Here is a 15,457-nt window from a genome sequence, read left to right as displayed (position 1 = left end):
CAGAGACAGAGTTATAGAGAGAGAGAGCAAGGGGAGACAGAGAGAGCGAGGGAGAGAAAGGGAGAGACAGAGACAGAGTTATAGAGAGAGAGCAAGTGGAGACAGAGACAGAGAGAGCGAGGGAGAGAAAGGGAGAGACAGAGAGAGAGCGAGGGAGAAAAAGGGAGAGACAGAGACAGAGTTAGAGAGAGAGAAAGCAAGGGGGAGACAGAGACAGAGAGAGTGAGGGAGAGAAAGGGGGAGACAGAGAGAGAGACAGACAGAGAGAGAGAGAGAGAGAGAAAGGGAGAGACAGAGACAGAGTTATAGAGAGAGAGCAAGGGAGAGAAAGGGAGAGACAGAGGGAGAGATGTAGAGAGAACAGAGAGAGAGCGAGGGAAAGAGAGAGCGAGGGAGAGAGCGAGGGAGAGACAGAGGCAGAGGGAGAGAGAAGAGAGAGAGAACATAGAGAGAGCGAGGGAGAGACAGAGGGAGACAGGTAGAGAGAACAGAGAGAGAAAGAGAGAGAGAGCGAGGGAGAGGTAGACAACAGAGAGGGAGAGGGAGAGACCGAGGGAGAACAGAGAGAGCGAGGGAGAGGTAGAGAGAACAGTGAGAGAGAGCGAGGGAGAGGTAGAGACAACAGAGAGAGAGTGAGGGAAAGGTGGAGACAACAGAGAGAGAGAGAGAGAGCGAGGGAGAGGTAGAGACAACTGAGAGAGAGCGAGGGAGAGGTAGAGACAACAGAGAGAGAGAGAGAGAGAGCGAGGGAGAGACAGAGGGAGAGAGCGAGGGAGAGGCAGAGACAGAGGGAGAGAGAACATAGAGAGAGCGAGGGAGAGACAGAGGGAGACAGGTAGAGAGAACAGAGAGAGAAAGAGAGAGAGAGAGCGAGGGAGAGGTAGACAACAGAGAAGGAGAGGGAGAGACCGAGGGAGAACAGAGAGAGCGAGGGAGAGGTAGAGAGAACAGTGAGAGAGAGCGAGGGAGAGGTAGAGACAACTGAGAGAGAGCGAGGGAGAGGTAGAGACAACAGAGAGAGAGAGCGAGGGAGAGGTAGAGACAACAGAGAGAGAACACAGAGAGAGGGAGGGAGAGACAGAGGGAGAACAGAGAGAGAGCGAGGGAGAGGTAGAGACAACTGAGAGAGAGCGAGGGAGAGGTAGAGACAACTGAGAGAGAGCGAGGGAGAGGTAGAGACAACAGAGTGAGAGAGAGCGAGGGAGAGGTAGAGAGACAACAGAGAGAGAGAGAGAGAGAGAGAGAGCGAGGGAGAGGTAGAGACAACTGAGAGAGAGCGAGGGAGAGGAAGAGAGAACAGAGAGAGAGAGACAGAAAGAGTACAGAGAGAGAGCGAGGGAGAGGAAGAGAGAACAGAGAGAGAGACAGAAAGAGTACAGAGAGAGAGCGAGGGAGAGGAAGAGAGAACAGAGAGAGAGACAGAAAGAGAACAGAGAGAGAGACAGAAAGAGAACAGAGAGAGAGAGAGCGAGGGAGAGGAAGAGAGACAGAGAGAGAACAGAGAGAGAATGAGAGAGAACAGAGAAGAATCCATCCTCACAGATGAACCACCCAGCTTAACGTGCCATCCAGTGGATGGTGCACCAGCTGATGCAATGCCCTCGCTCACCTTAATATCACCTCTTATTAGTCAAAATCATTAATTTGCCGTAACTTGTGAAAAATAATTGTTGTTGTTCTTTCATGGGCGCAATTATTCCCACCTTGTCGTGCGGTTGGCCGAGGAAAGTTTGTTTTTGGACCAAGTCTTTCACGAATCGGCCGTCCAGTGTGACGTTTGACTGAGTAGTCACAGGCGATCGCTCACCAACGAATACCCCGATGGATGACACACACATTGATGAAACCCCAGGATGGCAGTTTATAGCTCGGTCTGGATTTCAACCTCAGCTGGACAACTCAGAAGAGAGTGGTAAAAATGACAACTTCTTACACGTCTCCATTGATGAGAAGTTGTGTCGATACAATGAGCTTTTGCCAGCCTTGTCTGTACAAACTGAAATGTACGTAAAGTAATGAGAGAGAAAAGATGAAGAGAAACATCAAAATAACAATTTCATACATGGAAAGGTAATGGGTTCCCTTTCAAGGAAATTCGACGCAGGAAGGGGCGATTAGGCCTATGAAAGACTGTGTTAGTATTGCCAGCTTTTATTGTTGTTTGAATGCTGAACGTCAAGAAAGGAAGCAGCAAGTACCATTTTAAAGTTTCAATACGACCTGGTCAGGACTTGAACCACCGACCTGCCAGACCAGGACTGGACTCTCTTCAACCAATACACCACCAGGTCTGGTTATATCACATGATCTACAAACTTGTGATCATTCAACAGATTACTTGTGTCCATAGCAGTTTTTCTCAAAGTTATTAATAATAGTGTTTTTGTAAGTTTGAAAGAAGTTTCATGATCACTTTGAACAGGTTTTAAAGTGAAACAAAACTAGGAGTTCCTACATTTGATCAACATCGCCCTACGCACTTGGAGACAACTTCCAACATGCCATTAAACTCATGAATGAAACATATCGACATTCCCAGGAATTTTTGTTGGGTCCAAAAGGCATGCGTGACACCATTTGTGTGTTTCACAGCCAATCATGGAATACACATGGCCGACCTCTCCAGAAATTACATAAACAAGAGTGTAAAGTGAAAATTCCGGAATGATTAGATCTTCCGTTTCACTTTAAAGTAAGCATAGCAAAGCCAGTATGTACATGCTGCAACACATTGCAGTAACAACCAAGCAGGACACTCCTTAGAGAGCATACCTTCACCGGGCTGAACAGTTTATGTTTTGTATCCCACAGATAGGCCGGATCTGGATCCAGATCTTCACAAAAATCGAATTAATTCATCCTTGCCACACACCCAGCCTGTCCACCACGTTTCGTCGGAATCAGTACATAACTTATTGAGATATTCCTCTCAGACAGACAACAAATGAAAAATCACTCATAGAGCGACACTTGGCAAAGGAGAACAAAATAGAATGGCACTCAATAGAGCATCCTTTTGACCTCTAAAATAGTTGGTGGTTAGATTCATTTTGCCGATGTGTAAATCCTTTTCAAATTTCAAGTCAATCGGATGAAAATTGAGGATTTTAGAAATTCGGAAAAAGTGGCTGACCTTTGGCCTATGTTGACCTTTTGGCCTATGCTGATCTCAAAAATAATTGGTGGTTGAATTCAGTTTGCCGATGTTTAAATCCTTTTCAAATTTCAAGTCAATCGGATGAAAATTGAGGATTTTAGAAATTCGGAAAAAGTGGCTGACCTTTGGCCTATGTTGACCTTTTGGCCTATGCTGATCTCAAAAATAATTGGTGGTTGGATTCATTTTGCCGATGTGTAAATCCTTTTCAAATTTCAAGTCAATCGGATGAAAATTGAGGATTTTAGAAATTCGGAAAAAGTGGCTGACCTTTGGCCTATGTTGACCTTTTGGCCGATGCTGATCTCAAAAATAATTGGTGGTTGAATTCAGTTTGCCGATGTTTAAATCCTTTTCAAATTTCAAGTCAATCGGATGAAAATTGAGGATTTTAGAAATTCGAAAAAAGTGGTTGACTTTTGGCCTATGTTGACCTTTTGGCCTACGCTGATCTCAAAAATAGTTGGTGGTTGAATTCATTTTGCCGATGTGTAAATCCCTTTTCAAATTTCAAGTCAATCGGATGAAAATTGAGGATTTTAGAAATTTGGAAAAAGTGGATGACCTTTGGCCTATGTTGACCTTTTTGCCGATTCTGATCTCAAAAATAATTGGTGGTTGAATTCAGTTTGCCGATGTGTAAATCCTTTTCAAATTTCAAGTCAATCGGATGAAAATTGAGGATTTTAGAAATTCGAAAAAAGTGGTTGACTTTTGGCCTATGTTGACCTTTTGGCCTATGCTGATCTCAAAAATAGTTGGTGGTTGAATTCATTTTGCCGATGTGTAAATCCTTTTCAAATTTCAAGTCAATCGGATGAAAATTGAGGATTTTAGAAATTCGGAAAAAGTGGCTGACCTTTGGCCTATGTTGACCTTTTGGCCTATGCTGATCTCAAAAATAGTTGGTGGTTGAATTCATTTTGCCGATATGTAAATCCTTTTCAAATTTCAAGTCAATCGGATGAAAATTGAGGATTTTAGAAATTCGGAAAAAGTGGTTGACCTTTGGCTTATGTTGACCTTTTGGCCGATGCTGATCTCAAAAATAATTGGTGGTTGAATTCAGCGACCTGATATGCAAATAGTCTTCAAATTTCAAGTTAATCTGATGAAAATTGACAATTTTAGAAATTCGGCCTATGTTGACCTTTTGGCCTACGTTGACCGCAAAAATAGTTGGTGGTTGAATTCAGTTCGCTGATATGAAAATCCTATTCAAATTTCAAATAAATCGGATGAAAATTGAGGATTTTAGAAATTAGAATAAAACTTGTTGACCTTTGGCCTATGTTGACCTTTTGACCTCAAAAATAAATAAGATTCCGTCGGACCACCAACTCTACCATTTGGTGAAGTTTCGTAAGACTGGCTTAAAATTGTGACCTGAAGGCAAGTATAAGTGAGCGGACAGACAAACACACTAACCGGAGTGATCAACATACTTGTCAAAAAATTTTGTTTGGTCAATTAACAAGAAAGACGTCGCGAGGAGCACGATACTTGCGATATCCCTGAAATAAATTTGACTTTAAAAATAATTAGCAGTTGAATTAAAAGTCCAAATATGCAAATCTTCATCAAATTTCAAGTCAATCGGATGAAAATTGAGGATTTTAGAAATTCCACCTAAGAACTTGACCTTTGGCCTATGTTGACCTTTTGACCTAAAACAATGGGCTTCTTGCTTATGGCTAGCTTCATTAGATAGTGAAGTTTTGTGAACATCGGAGTAAAAATTTGACCTGTAGGCTGTTGACATACAAACAGACATCCAGAATAACACACAAGACCAACCAATCAATATACTAAAGTAGCGACAGTTTTCTGTTCGTCTGTTTCTGTCTTTCCGCCCATTGGTTGGACCCCTGCCCTGACTCCACCCACAAATACGTCATTAGTAAGAAGGCTGACTCCACCCGCCGGCATTTTGATCTTCATGCAGTTCAGGCCGAACACATCGTCTAACCCGTCGTATTTACATTCACCATGCCCTACCTTTACGTTGCTAAAACAAGCCTTCGGGAGCATGCGAAGCAGCACCTCTTTGCCTTTACACTGCCCCAAAAAAAAGAGAGGGTTTTCCGTAGAAATCTGTTCTGTGGGTTCCTGCCCATATACTGCACTTGAAAAATCCTCAATTTTGGCAGAGCAGGATACTTGCATAATCCCGCAAACAAATCTAGCCTTAAAAATAATTTGTGGTTGAATGAAATGACCAAATACGCAAATCGTCTTCAAATTTCAAGTCAATCGGATTAAAATTGACGATTTTAGAAAATTAGCTTATGTTGACCTTTTGACCTCAAAAATAATTGGTTGAATTCAGGGAGCTAATATGAAAATTTTCTTCAAATGTCAAGTCAATCAGCTGAAAATTGAGGATTTTAGAAATTCCACTTGAGTTATTGACTTTTGGCCTACGTTGACCTTTTGGCCCATGTTAACCTCCAAAATAATTGGTGCCTTAATTTATTAACCTGATATGCAAATCCTCTTCAAATGTCAAGTCAATCGGATGAAAATTGAGGATTTTTAGAAATTCCACCTAAGTTGTTGACCTATGGCCTGTGTTGACCTTTTGACCTCAAAATCAATAGACTTCTTGCTTATGACCAACTCTGCCGTTTGGTGAAGTTTTGTGAAGATTGGATGAAAATTGAGGATTTTAGAAATTCCACTTAAGTTGTTGACCTTTGGCCTATGTTGACCTTTTGGCCTATCTTAACCTCCAAAAAATTGGTGGCTAAATTAATTTATTAACCTGATATGCAAATCCTCTTCAAATGTCAAGTCAATCGGATGAAAATTGAGGATTTTAGAAATAACTTATTGACATTTGGCCTATGTTGACCTTTTGACCTCAAAACCAATAGACTTCCTGCTTATGACCAACTCTGCCGTTTGGTGAAGTTTTGTGAAGTTTGGATGAAAATTGTGACCTGTAGGCGATTGACTTAAAACAGACGGACGGAATACCACACACGACCAACCAAGATACACTTGGTCCTCGGTTAACATGGTGTTTGCGTTCTTGAAAACCACAACATGAAGTGAAAATGACTTTAAATGGATCAATTTATCTCATAAGAAATATATATTTATCTCGATGACGTAATAGCGAGTTATGGATAAATAATCACGACGTTATTTGAGGTCCAGGTATTAATTATTCGGTCCTCTCATCTCGATTCTTCAATAGATTCACCTATAAAATTGGTTGTGGTGTCCGGATGTCTGTCCGTCCATCCGTCAACTTTTTGCTATTTTTACTACTCCTCCCTTGTCCCGTGGCTGATGGTTATGAACCTTGACACATGAATACAAGACACGATCCCGCACAACTACTCGGCCTCGAATTTTCGATTTCGTCCAAAAAAAAAAAATTCCATTCGGCATTTCCTGGTTGCCCTCTCGCAGGTTGGCAACACAAATCAGAAAGACGACGATGCTACCCTCTGCATCTTTTGAACGCATCATCCAGACTCGGCAGCAGAATGGTTAGAGCATCTGCTCCGAGTCGGCCTGGTCAGGGGCTTCAAACCCGACAGTGCCCGAGTCATACCCAAGATTTAAAAATGAAATCTTTGATTGACTTATCCATTTAAAAATGGATGCAACCATCGCACAACATTGATGGGCCTAATTGCCTGTTCCTGCCTGCAGTTAAGTTCCTTTTTATGGATCTTTTATTGCAACGTTTGCAATTTCGTCTTCCCCCATCCAAAACCTTGATCTTTTCTACCCCCATTAATTTACCCCAGATCCACTTTTTTGAAATTCCGACTTCCTTCCTGGAAGTTCTAGCAGTGTCCATGTGGAGATATGGAGGTGCAATGTTTTTCGGTTTTTCCAATGTGGCCCCCCCCTCTTTCCCACACCTCCTCCCCTCAAGCCTTCTCCCTCCCACAGATCTCTCGATGTCCCTGCTCTCAAATGTTATACTTGTGTGCTTCCCTCTCTCTCCCCATCTTGTCTCCCGCTCCCTTTATCATGTTTTATGTGTCAGTTTGTTGGTTTTTTTTGTGATTAATGTTAGCTCTTACACGAGCCTCGATCTTGTATACAAAAAAAAAAAAAGGTTCTTGGGTGAAATATGTTTAAAGCCTCGAAATGCGATGTCTAAACTAAGGCTAATAACAATACCCCCGAGTTTAGGTACAATTTTACTGATCCAAAATTTTAGGAACCCCCCAAAAAATGGTGATGCAACAACATCCAGCTGATTGTCTGTAGATGAAGAAGTGACTATGTCATTGCCTTGCAGGGGTCGTGAGGCGGAATGGTACAGGAAGGTTTACGGACACCTTTGTGCGGCGGAGCTGGTCCGTATCCGTGATTCCTTCTCTCCTGACCCGTGACTGTCCCGCTGGCTCGAGACACGCTCCGGGTGCGATGAAAGAAAACAAATCGGAAGGAAGGAAGCAAGCCTGGGCACCTGGCGATGAAACGTTGAGACATCCTCGCGATGTGGAATTTCAGGTCCCATCCAAGATTGCCGTCACGGTCATGAACGAATGGGGTTGTGCGGAACCCGAGAGGATCAACAAACGTCAACATTGCGGAATTGTCAACAATAAGGAACTTATCAAAGATTATATATATATATATATTTACCTAATATTGTAACAAAGTTTTTCATTTTTATTGATCTCGGTCGAAAATTATTTTTATTAAATGATTCTCTTTATTTGGACTGAAATCAGCTTTTGTTGCTGCAACGACTCAATGAAAGTAGCCACGGAACATCATTCCTCACCTGTACTTCTGTTTCACCTGTGGTTCCGCAAAAGCCACCTTTTTCATGGACTGTTTCTTTTCCTTCCTATAAGAACTTCTTGCTAGCATTTAATGGGTTTCTTTTTCATTCATTTCGATCGGTACAATTTCTATTTGACCAATAACCTGTTTTTATTCCCTTTCTCATTGCGCATCTTACAGGTGGTCCAACAAGTGTCCGCGTGTTGTCTGACTTTGAAGGAATGTCCGTTAATGCAGGAACTTGTTCCAAAGTCCGATGTGATTTTAACTTTGTTCATGCGATTCGAAAGTGATCACCTTCGAGCGAACAGTCTCACCTTTACAGTTAAAAGAGTTTGTAGTCAGGTTCACCATGTCAATAAATTATATTTCGTTCAAAATCATGGAAGATTAGCAAACCTAAACATTTTTGGAAAGGTTATAGCATAAGGAAACTAAAAATAAATGTTTACATTTGGAGAGATACCTGTATGGCGGCCATTTTGGCTTTTCAAAATGGCCACTGTAAAATACATATTTTGTTCTATTTCTGCCTCTAATTACCCTAAAAACTTTTTAAAATACACTAAACCTATATTTTCAGGGACAAGGAATCCAATGAAAGTATCAAATTAGTGCTATGGGGAATGGTAAGACACGAATCAAAGGTTTTGAATTGCAAAATACTGTCTTTATATTCGCGATAAGTTGCATAATCAAATACATGTTATCATTTTGTACAGGCAGTTAATAACATCAAAATGTGTCACAATAATTCATATCACCAAACATACACAGGCAGTCAGCAAAATCATACATACACATGCAGTCAGTATAACTTCACATCTGCACAGGCAGTCAATGACAAAATATACACAGGCAGTCAATGGCATCAAACATACACGATTACAGAATATGCCATTTAGAGTTCGTCATCACTGTCCTGTGTGTCGTATCCGACAATATAGTCCGCATCGTTTTCACAGTCCGTTCCACACAAGCAAAGGTCGGTCAAATTGATTGGCAAATCGAATTGGTCGAATGGTCGATCGAATCGAATTCGATGAATCGAATCGAATCGAATCGATCGAATTGGTCGAATGGTCGATCGAAGCGATTGGTCGAATGGTCGAATTGGTCAAATGGAATTGGTCGATTGGTCGAATTGGTCGAATCGAATTGGTCGGAATTGGCAAATGTAAACATTGATTTTCAGATTTTCCATGTAAGAACGTTTCCAAAAATGTATAGGTTTGCTAATCTACCGTGATTTTGAACGAAAAAAACATAGTGAACCTGACTATTGTTTGTTTTTGTGAAAATTATGCAGTTTTATCATGACGTCACACCTCATGCGTTTACTTGCGTTTGCTTGTCTAATTGCTAACGTACAAAAACGACTCATTTAGTACTTATTTTATTTTACGTAAACTCTGATTCAATTCAACATGAGTGCACATTCGGGGTGGTATATATGTTATGGTGGTTAAATTGGCCAGTCTGATCGGACATGTTGCTACCGTGTCCATGCCAGACAATTTGCTCTGGACACCTTAAAGCAGTACCTCACCGAACTATGTAAAAATATTGGGGGGGGGGGGGGGGGGGAGCAGGGGAAGGCGGTACAGGTGGAGGGGTGGAAGGGGGGGGCTCAGAGGAGGAAACGGGGGAGGCAAGGTAGGGGAGGGGAGGCAGGAATGTTTTAAACCTCCTCAACCACACCCCTTCACCCTCTTCTCCAGTGTATTTCCCAATAGTACAGTATCAGATTTAACAATTAACTTCTTCTTCATTCGTATACAGCATGAGGCTGCGGAGTAGCCTCATTGGCTGAGGGTGCGGCTGTGCCGCTCACGCTATGCTGAATCTCTGCTGGTTATGGTAGGAATATTAGTAATTTGTTCATGGTGCTGGCGATAGCTCGCCTACACTTCACGAAGGACACCATGGAATGTTTAATGTCCACCAATTAATGCTGGCAGACGGAACGCACGGTTTAACGTCCATATGTAGGACGACACACACATTGATGGAAAGTAGCAGATTCTCCTTACCTGTGAAACACCGGGATGACGGTTTATAGCTGGGTCAGGATTTGAACCCAGGCTAGACAACTTGGAGGCAAGTGTGGATACCTCGAGGCCATCTTGTCAGCCCCAGCCATTAACTGCCAGTCCTCATGCTCAAAGACTGTTACAAAATGATAAAAGCGACACTTTGTGAACAATGTCCCGAGGTTTCCAAGAAGACATCCGAGCTACGGTTCTTCAGTAAACAAGTGTGCTGTTGTATTTCCAGTGCAGCAAACAAACAAACACACACACACACACACACGGATATATATATATATACACTACATGGCCAAAAGTATGTGGACACCCAAACATCATACCCATATGTGTTCGTCAAACATCTCATTCCAAATTCATGGGCATTAATAGGGAGTTGGTCCCCCCCCCCCCCCCCCCACCCCCTTTGCTGCTATAACAGCCTCCACTCTTCTGGGATAGCTTTCCATAGATGTTGGAACATTACTGCATGGATTTGCTTCCATTCAGCCACAAGAGCATTCGTGAGGTCAGGCACTAATGTTGGGCGATTAGGCCTGGCTCGCAGTCGGCGTTCCAATTCATCCCAAAGGTGTTCAATGGGGTTGAGGTCAGGGCTCTGTGCAGGCCAGTCAAGTTCTTCCACACCTATCTCAACAAACCATTTCTGTATGGACTTCACTTTGTGCACGGGGGCATTGTCAAGCTGAAACAGGATAGGGCCTTCCCCAAACTGTTACCACAAAATTGGAAGCACACAATCGTCTAGAATGTCATTTTATGCTGTAGCGTTAAGATTTCCCTTCACTGGAACTAAGGGGCCGAGCCCGAACCATGAAAAACAGCCCCAGACCATTATTCCCCCTTCACCAAACTTTACAGTTTGCACTATGCATTTGGGCAGGTAGTGTTCCCCTTGCATCCGCCAAACTCGTCCGTCGGACTGCCAGATGGTGAAGCGTGATTCATCACTCCAGAGAACGCGTTTCCACTCCAGAGTCCAATGGCGGTGAGCTTTACACCACTCAAGCCGACGCTTGGCATTGTGCATGGCGATCTTAGGCTTGTGTGCGGCTGCTTAGCCATGGAAACCCATTTCATGAAGCTCCCGACGAACAGTTGTTGTGCTGACGTTGCTTCCAGAGGCAGTTTGGAACTCGGTAGTGAGTGTTGCAACGGAAGAAAGACGATTTTTACGCGCTTCAGCACTTGGCGGTCCCATTCTGTGAGCTTGTGTGGCCTACTAATTCGTGGCTGAGCTGTTGCTGCTCTTAGACGTTTCCACTTCACAATAACAGCACTTACAGTTGACCGGGGCAGCTCTAGCAGGGCAGAAATTTGATGAACTGACTTGTTGGAAAGGTGGCATCCTTTCCAGTGACGTTGAAAGTCACTGTGCTCTTCAGTATGGTCCATTCTCCTGCCGATGTTTGTCTATGGAGTGTATGGCTGTGTGCTTGATTATATATACCTGTCAGCAATGGGTGCGGCTGAAACAGCCGAATGCACTAATTAGAAGGGGTGTCCGCATACTTTTGACCATGTAGTGTGTATATACACACACACACACACACACACACACACACACACACACACACACGTGAACGATGGGCTAAAACTAATGTTTTATCGACTGTTCCTTTTAAAATGAAAGAAAACAAAAAATATAGGACAATATTAAATCATTAACTTGCACTGTCTGTGATATTTTAGGAGTTTTGCATTTATGTTTTTGAAGGAATATCATATATAAATGTGATACATATTTTTATGGTGAGTTGTATTTTGTTCTTGTGATTGTAAGAACGCGATTTCATTTGAAAGAATGTCCCATGGACTGAAGGGAACCCTTGTCACATCTGAAGTACACATTGCACATTAAACATTGTTCTCTTTCAGCATTAGATGTTCCAGTCTCTGATATCAGCCCCAAATCCTATAACTACACCATGTGTATTATTACACTGTTCTGTATGTAAATGCTGGTCAACATTTCAACATTGAACAATTTTATTTTTAATAATTTAATTCAACAGGAGAAAGACGGTTTTGTTACGCAAGTCATATTGACAGGTCCATCCTCCCACTCCTCCTCCCTTTCCAAATTTCCAGTTTTTCCCTTCTGTATCCATCTTGTCCACCCCATTCATCCTCCCCTACTGGCAGACGCCAGTTTAACGTCCATCCGAGGGATGGCACACACATTGACGAATCACAGTGCCCGTGAAACACTGGGATGACAATTTATAGCTGGATCGGGATTCGAGCCCAGGTTAGACAGCTTAGAGTGAGTGTGCTTATCTCTCGGCCATCCTGTCTATACATAGGAGGCAAAACTACTCAGTTTTTCACAGTCAGGTGTGAACCCAAAATGGTTATGGTCATGGTCATGAGGCAATTTTGTCAATTTGCAAATCTCACTGGAGAACAACGTTTTGTTAACACAAGGTTGAGGCTCATGTAAATCCTGCAGATTTCATATCCACAGTCAACCCTGCTTCCCATCCTTTTCATTAAAAAAAATATTATTGGTTCCCTGTCACACTCGGTCATACATGAGCAAAGATCCAAAGATGAACAGATACGACTTTGGGGGCAAAGGTCACGCGACTTTTAGCTGAAAGTAGGTTATTTCTGCTGCCGCAATAACTTGAACCACTGCAGGGTTTTTAAACAAACGTGGTACAAAGGTGTGCTCTGATGCAAAGATGAGCTAATTAAATTTGGGGGCAAAATTCAAAGGTCACGTGACCTTTAGCTGAAAGTAGCAGATTTCTGCTACCACGATAACCTGTGAACCGCCGAAGGGATTTCGACCAAACTCGGCAAAACGATGAACTGTGATACAAAGATGAACTGATTCAATTTTGGGTTCAAAAGTTCAAAGGCCTATGGTCAATTTCCCTTTCATTGAAAATTGGTGTAACTGTAATAACTTGCAAACCACCGAAAAGACTTCAACCATACTTGACACACTTATGCACTGAAATACAAGGATGAACCGATTCAATGTTAGATTCAACAGGGCAAAGGTCAAAGGTACGAGTAATGTGTCCTTTGATAATCATTTTGCAGACCACAACTCAAGTGAGAAGCAGAAATAAAGGAAACAAGTACAGATACATTCAAAGTACACCGCCCCCATACCAAATAATTAAATATCCTCCAACGCGGCATTGCCGGGGCGCCTCTGGTGCCCGACAATACCGCATTGCAGCTCATAGAGGCTGCATTGGGAGGGAGAGGTGCATAATATTTGATTGATTAATTGCATAATTAAAATCAATAAAAGATCGTCATAAAATATTTTCTTAATCAATTCGCTAATAGCACAACGAAACCACTAGTGGTTCATCCGAAGATGTAACTTTTAAAAATTTAATTAAACAAGTCATTAATAAGAAAATTAAAGAATTAATTTATTAATCAATACATAATAATTAATCGATTAATTGATTAATCAATAAATCAAAAATACCCTTTACAGACAAATCACTTGGTCATTGTCATGTCCAAATATTAGCTTCGTAACTCAAAAGGTGCCTGAGATATTGGCATGTATGAGAAAGAAAAAAAATAAATGATTAATAATTAAAAAAGAATAATAATAATCATAAAAAATAATAATAATTAATCAATTCGCTAATAGAACACATAAACCACCACCATTTCATCCGAATCTGTAACTAAAAAAAAACTAAAAAAACTTTTGTCATTAAATGAATAATTAAATAATTAATCGATTAATTGATTAATCAATAAATCAAAAATAGCCTTTACAGCCAAATCACTTGGTCATTGGCATGTCCAAATGTCAGCTTCCTAACTCAAAAGGTGCCTGAGATAATGGCCAGAAGAGAAAGGAAATGTATAAGTACTTAATTAATCAATAATAATTAAATAACTAATCAATTAATTGATTAATCAAAAAACAAAAAATACCGTTTTTGACAAAGTACTTGCTCACTATTGTGATCACGATCACTATCACTAAATTTCAGCTTCTTAGCTCAAAGGATGGCTGAGATATCGCCCGGACAAACAAGAAAACAAGCAAACAAACAACCAAACAACCAGAGTGAAAACGGAGTACTCCCTTTCAGCGTGCGTCATTGCCGAGCCCCCTTCGGTTTTAATTATTTGATTATTTGATTATTTGATTTGATTATTTGAATTTTATTATTTGCCCGGCAATGACGTTATGCAGCGCCTGGAGATGGCATAGGAAAGGAGCGGTGTACAATAAACTAGGGAAGGAAACACAATAACCTGCAAGAAAGAAAGATGGTTGGATTGGGTAGGATTGATTGAGGAAGAAAAGGTTGCAGGTGGGGATGGGGGATTATACAAGATGGTGGTGCTCCACATGCTTGAAGATCTTGAGGGAAGACAGTCATTCAACCTCCCATCCAATGCACGTACGTAAATGGGAGGAAAGAGGAACGAAATAGTTTCTGTGCGGTAACCCTGGATTTTGTAGCTGGGGGTCAGAGGGCGAGAGAGAGAGCAGAGGGAGCTAGGATGGAGTTGAGGCCTACAACAGCAACTTGCTTTGGGCTTCGGCCTCCTCGTGAGAGACGCCAATAATATTAGGAGCTTTAAATTCCACATAATCCAGGAGAGGCAGATGTGATGCTGGGACACCGGCCCATGGGGGAGAGCGCAAACAAAGATTTTGTAGGATGTGAGTCGTTCATTTTTCCAAGGAACGACTTAGCATGATGGAGGATGAGATGCCCAGAAGTCCAAAAGACAGAACCTCTTCCAGTGGCTGATCATGGAAATAGAAGGGTGTGTTTGTACAACGATACCTCCAGAACGACGGGGTGAAATCGAGATCAATTGCGAGGATTGAAAGACATATTCCAATTGTGACTCCAGCAACTTATTTATTCCAGATCAGCAGAGAATGACACAGTTGCTTTCTGACTGTCAATAGGTTGCTACGCCATCTGCAAAAAGGAAGAGGTTTGCGGTGCAACAGAGATGTGCTGGGCCCAAGACTGACTTTGGGCACTACAGCCTCCATTGTGAGAGGAGAGGGTTCCATTGATAGCAACATGTTGACTATGTGAGTGAAGGAAGTCAGAAATCCAGGAATGGCGAGGGACTCTTGTATATGCCACAGGCAAGAAGCTTGGCAAGCACAACGGAATGCGGACTGTCAAATGCCTGAGATATGTCCAGGAAGAGGGTCCTGACCTCTTGTTTTACATTTAGGGTCTCTCAACCAGCCCGAAAGAGCAGCAGCACAAGCAGCAGCACCAAGGCCTAAAATAGATCTGCTGAGAGAGAAACGGTAACATGTCCAGAGTTGAACGGCCGGGACAGGATCCTTACTTGATGGTCAAAGATCAGGTTGTTTGAAAAGAGGAAAGACTTGACATCAGCAGCAATTAATTAAGCTTGCTGCCATCTTGTGAATGAGATCTGATATCCTGGCAGACAGGAAGTGGCCATAACAAGGTTCGTTACAGAAATAATAGGCCATTGTTTAATATTCTTATAAATA

General features: G+C 42.0%; 1 protein-coding gene across 3 annotated transcripts in view; it reads left to right on the top strand.

The window, feature by feature from the left end:
• Positions 1–11,846, top strand: part of LOC137438225 (rho GTPase-activating protein 7) — a 163,695-nt gene extending 151,849 nt beyond the window's left edge. For all 3 annotated transcript variants that reach the window (XM_068133301.2, XM_068133302.2, XM_068133303.2), the window contains one exon: positions 7,425–11,846. In XM_068133301.2, the coding sequence (XP_067989402.2) occupies positions 7,425–7,518 (94 nt within the window). In that variant the 3' untranslated portion in view covers positions 7,519–11,846. The remainder of the gene's footprint in view (positions 1–7,424) is intronic.
• Positions 11,847–15,457: the final 3,611 nt, after the last annotated feature.

Source organism: Myxine glutinosa, chromosome 12 (genome assembly GCF_964187855.1).
Source record: "Myxine glutinosa chromosome 12, kmMyxGlut1.1, whole genome shotgun sequence".
In the NCBI taxonomy this organism is placed as follows: Eukaryota; Metazoa; Chordata; class Myxini; order Myxiniformes; family Myxinidae; genus Myxine; species Myxine glutinosa.
This window is presented reverse-complemented; position numbering and strand designations above follow the sequence as displayed.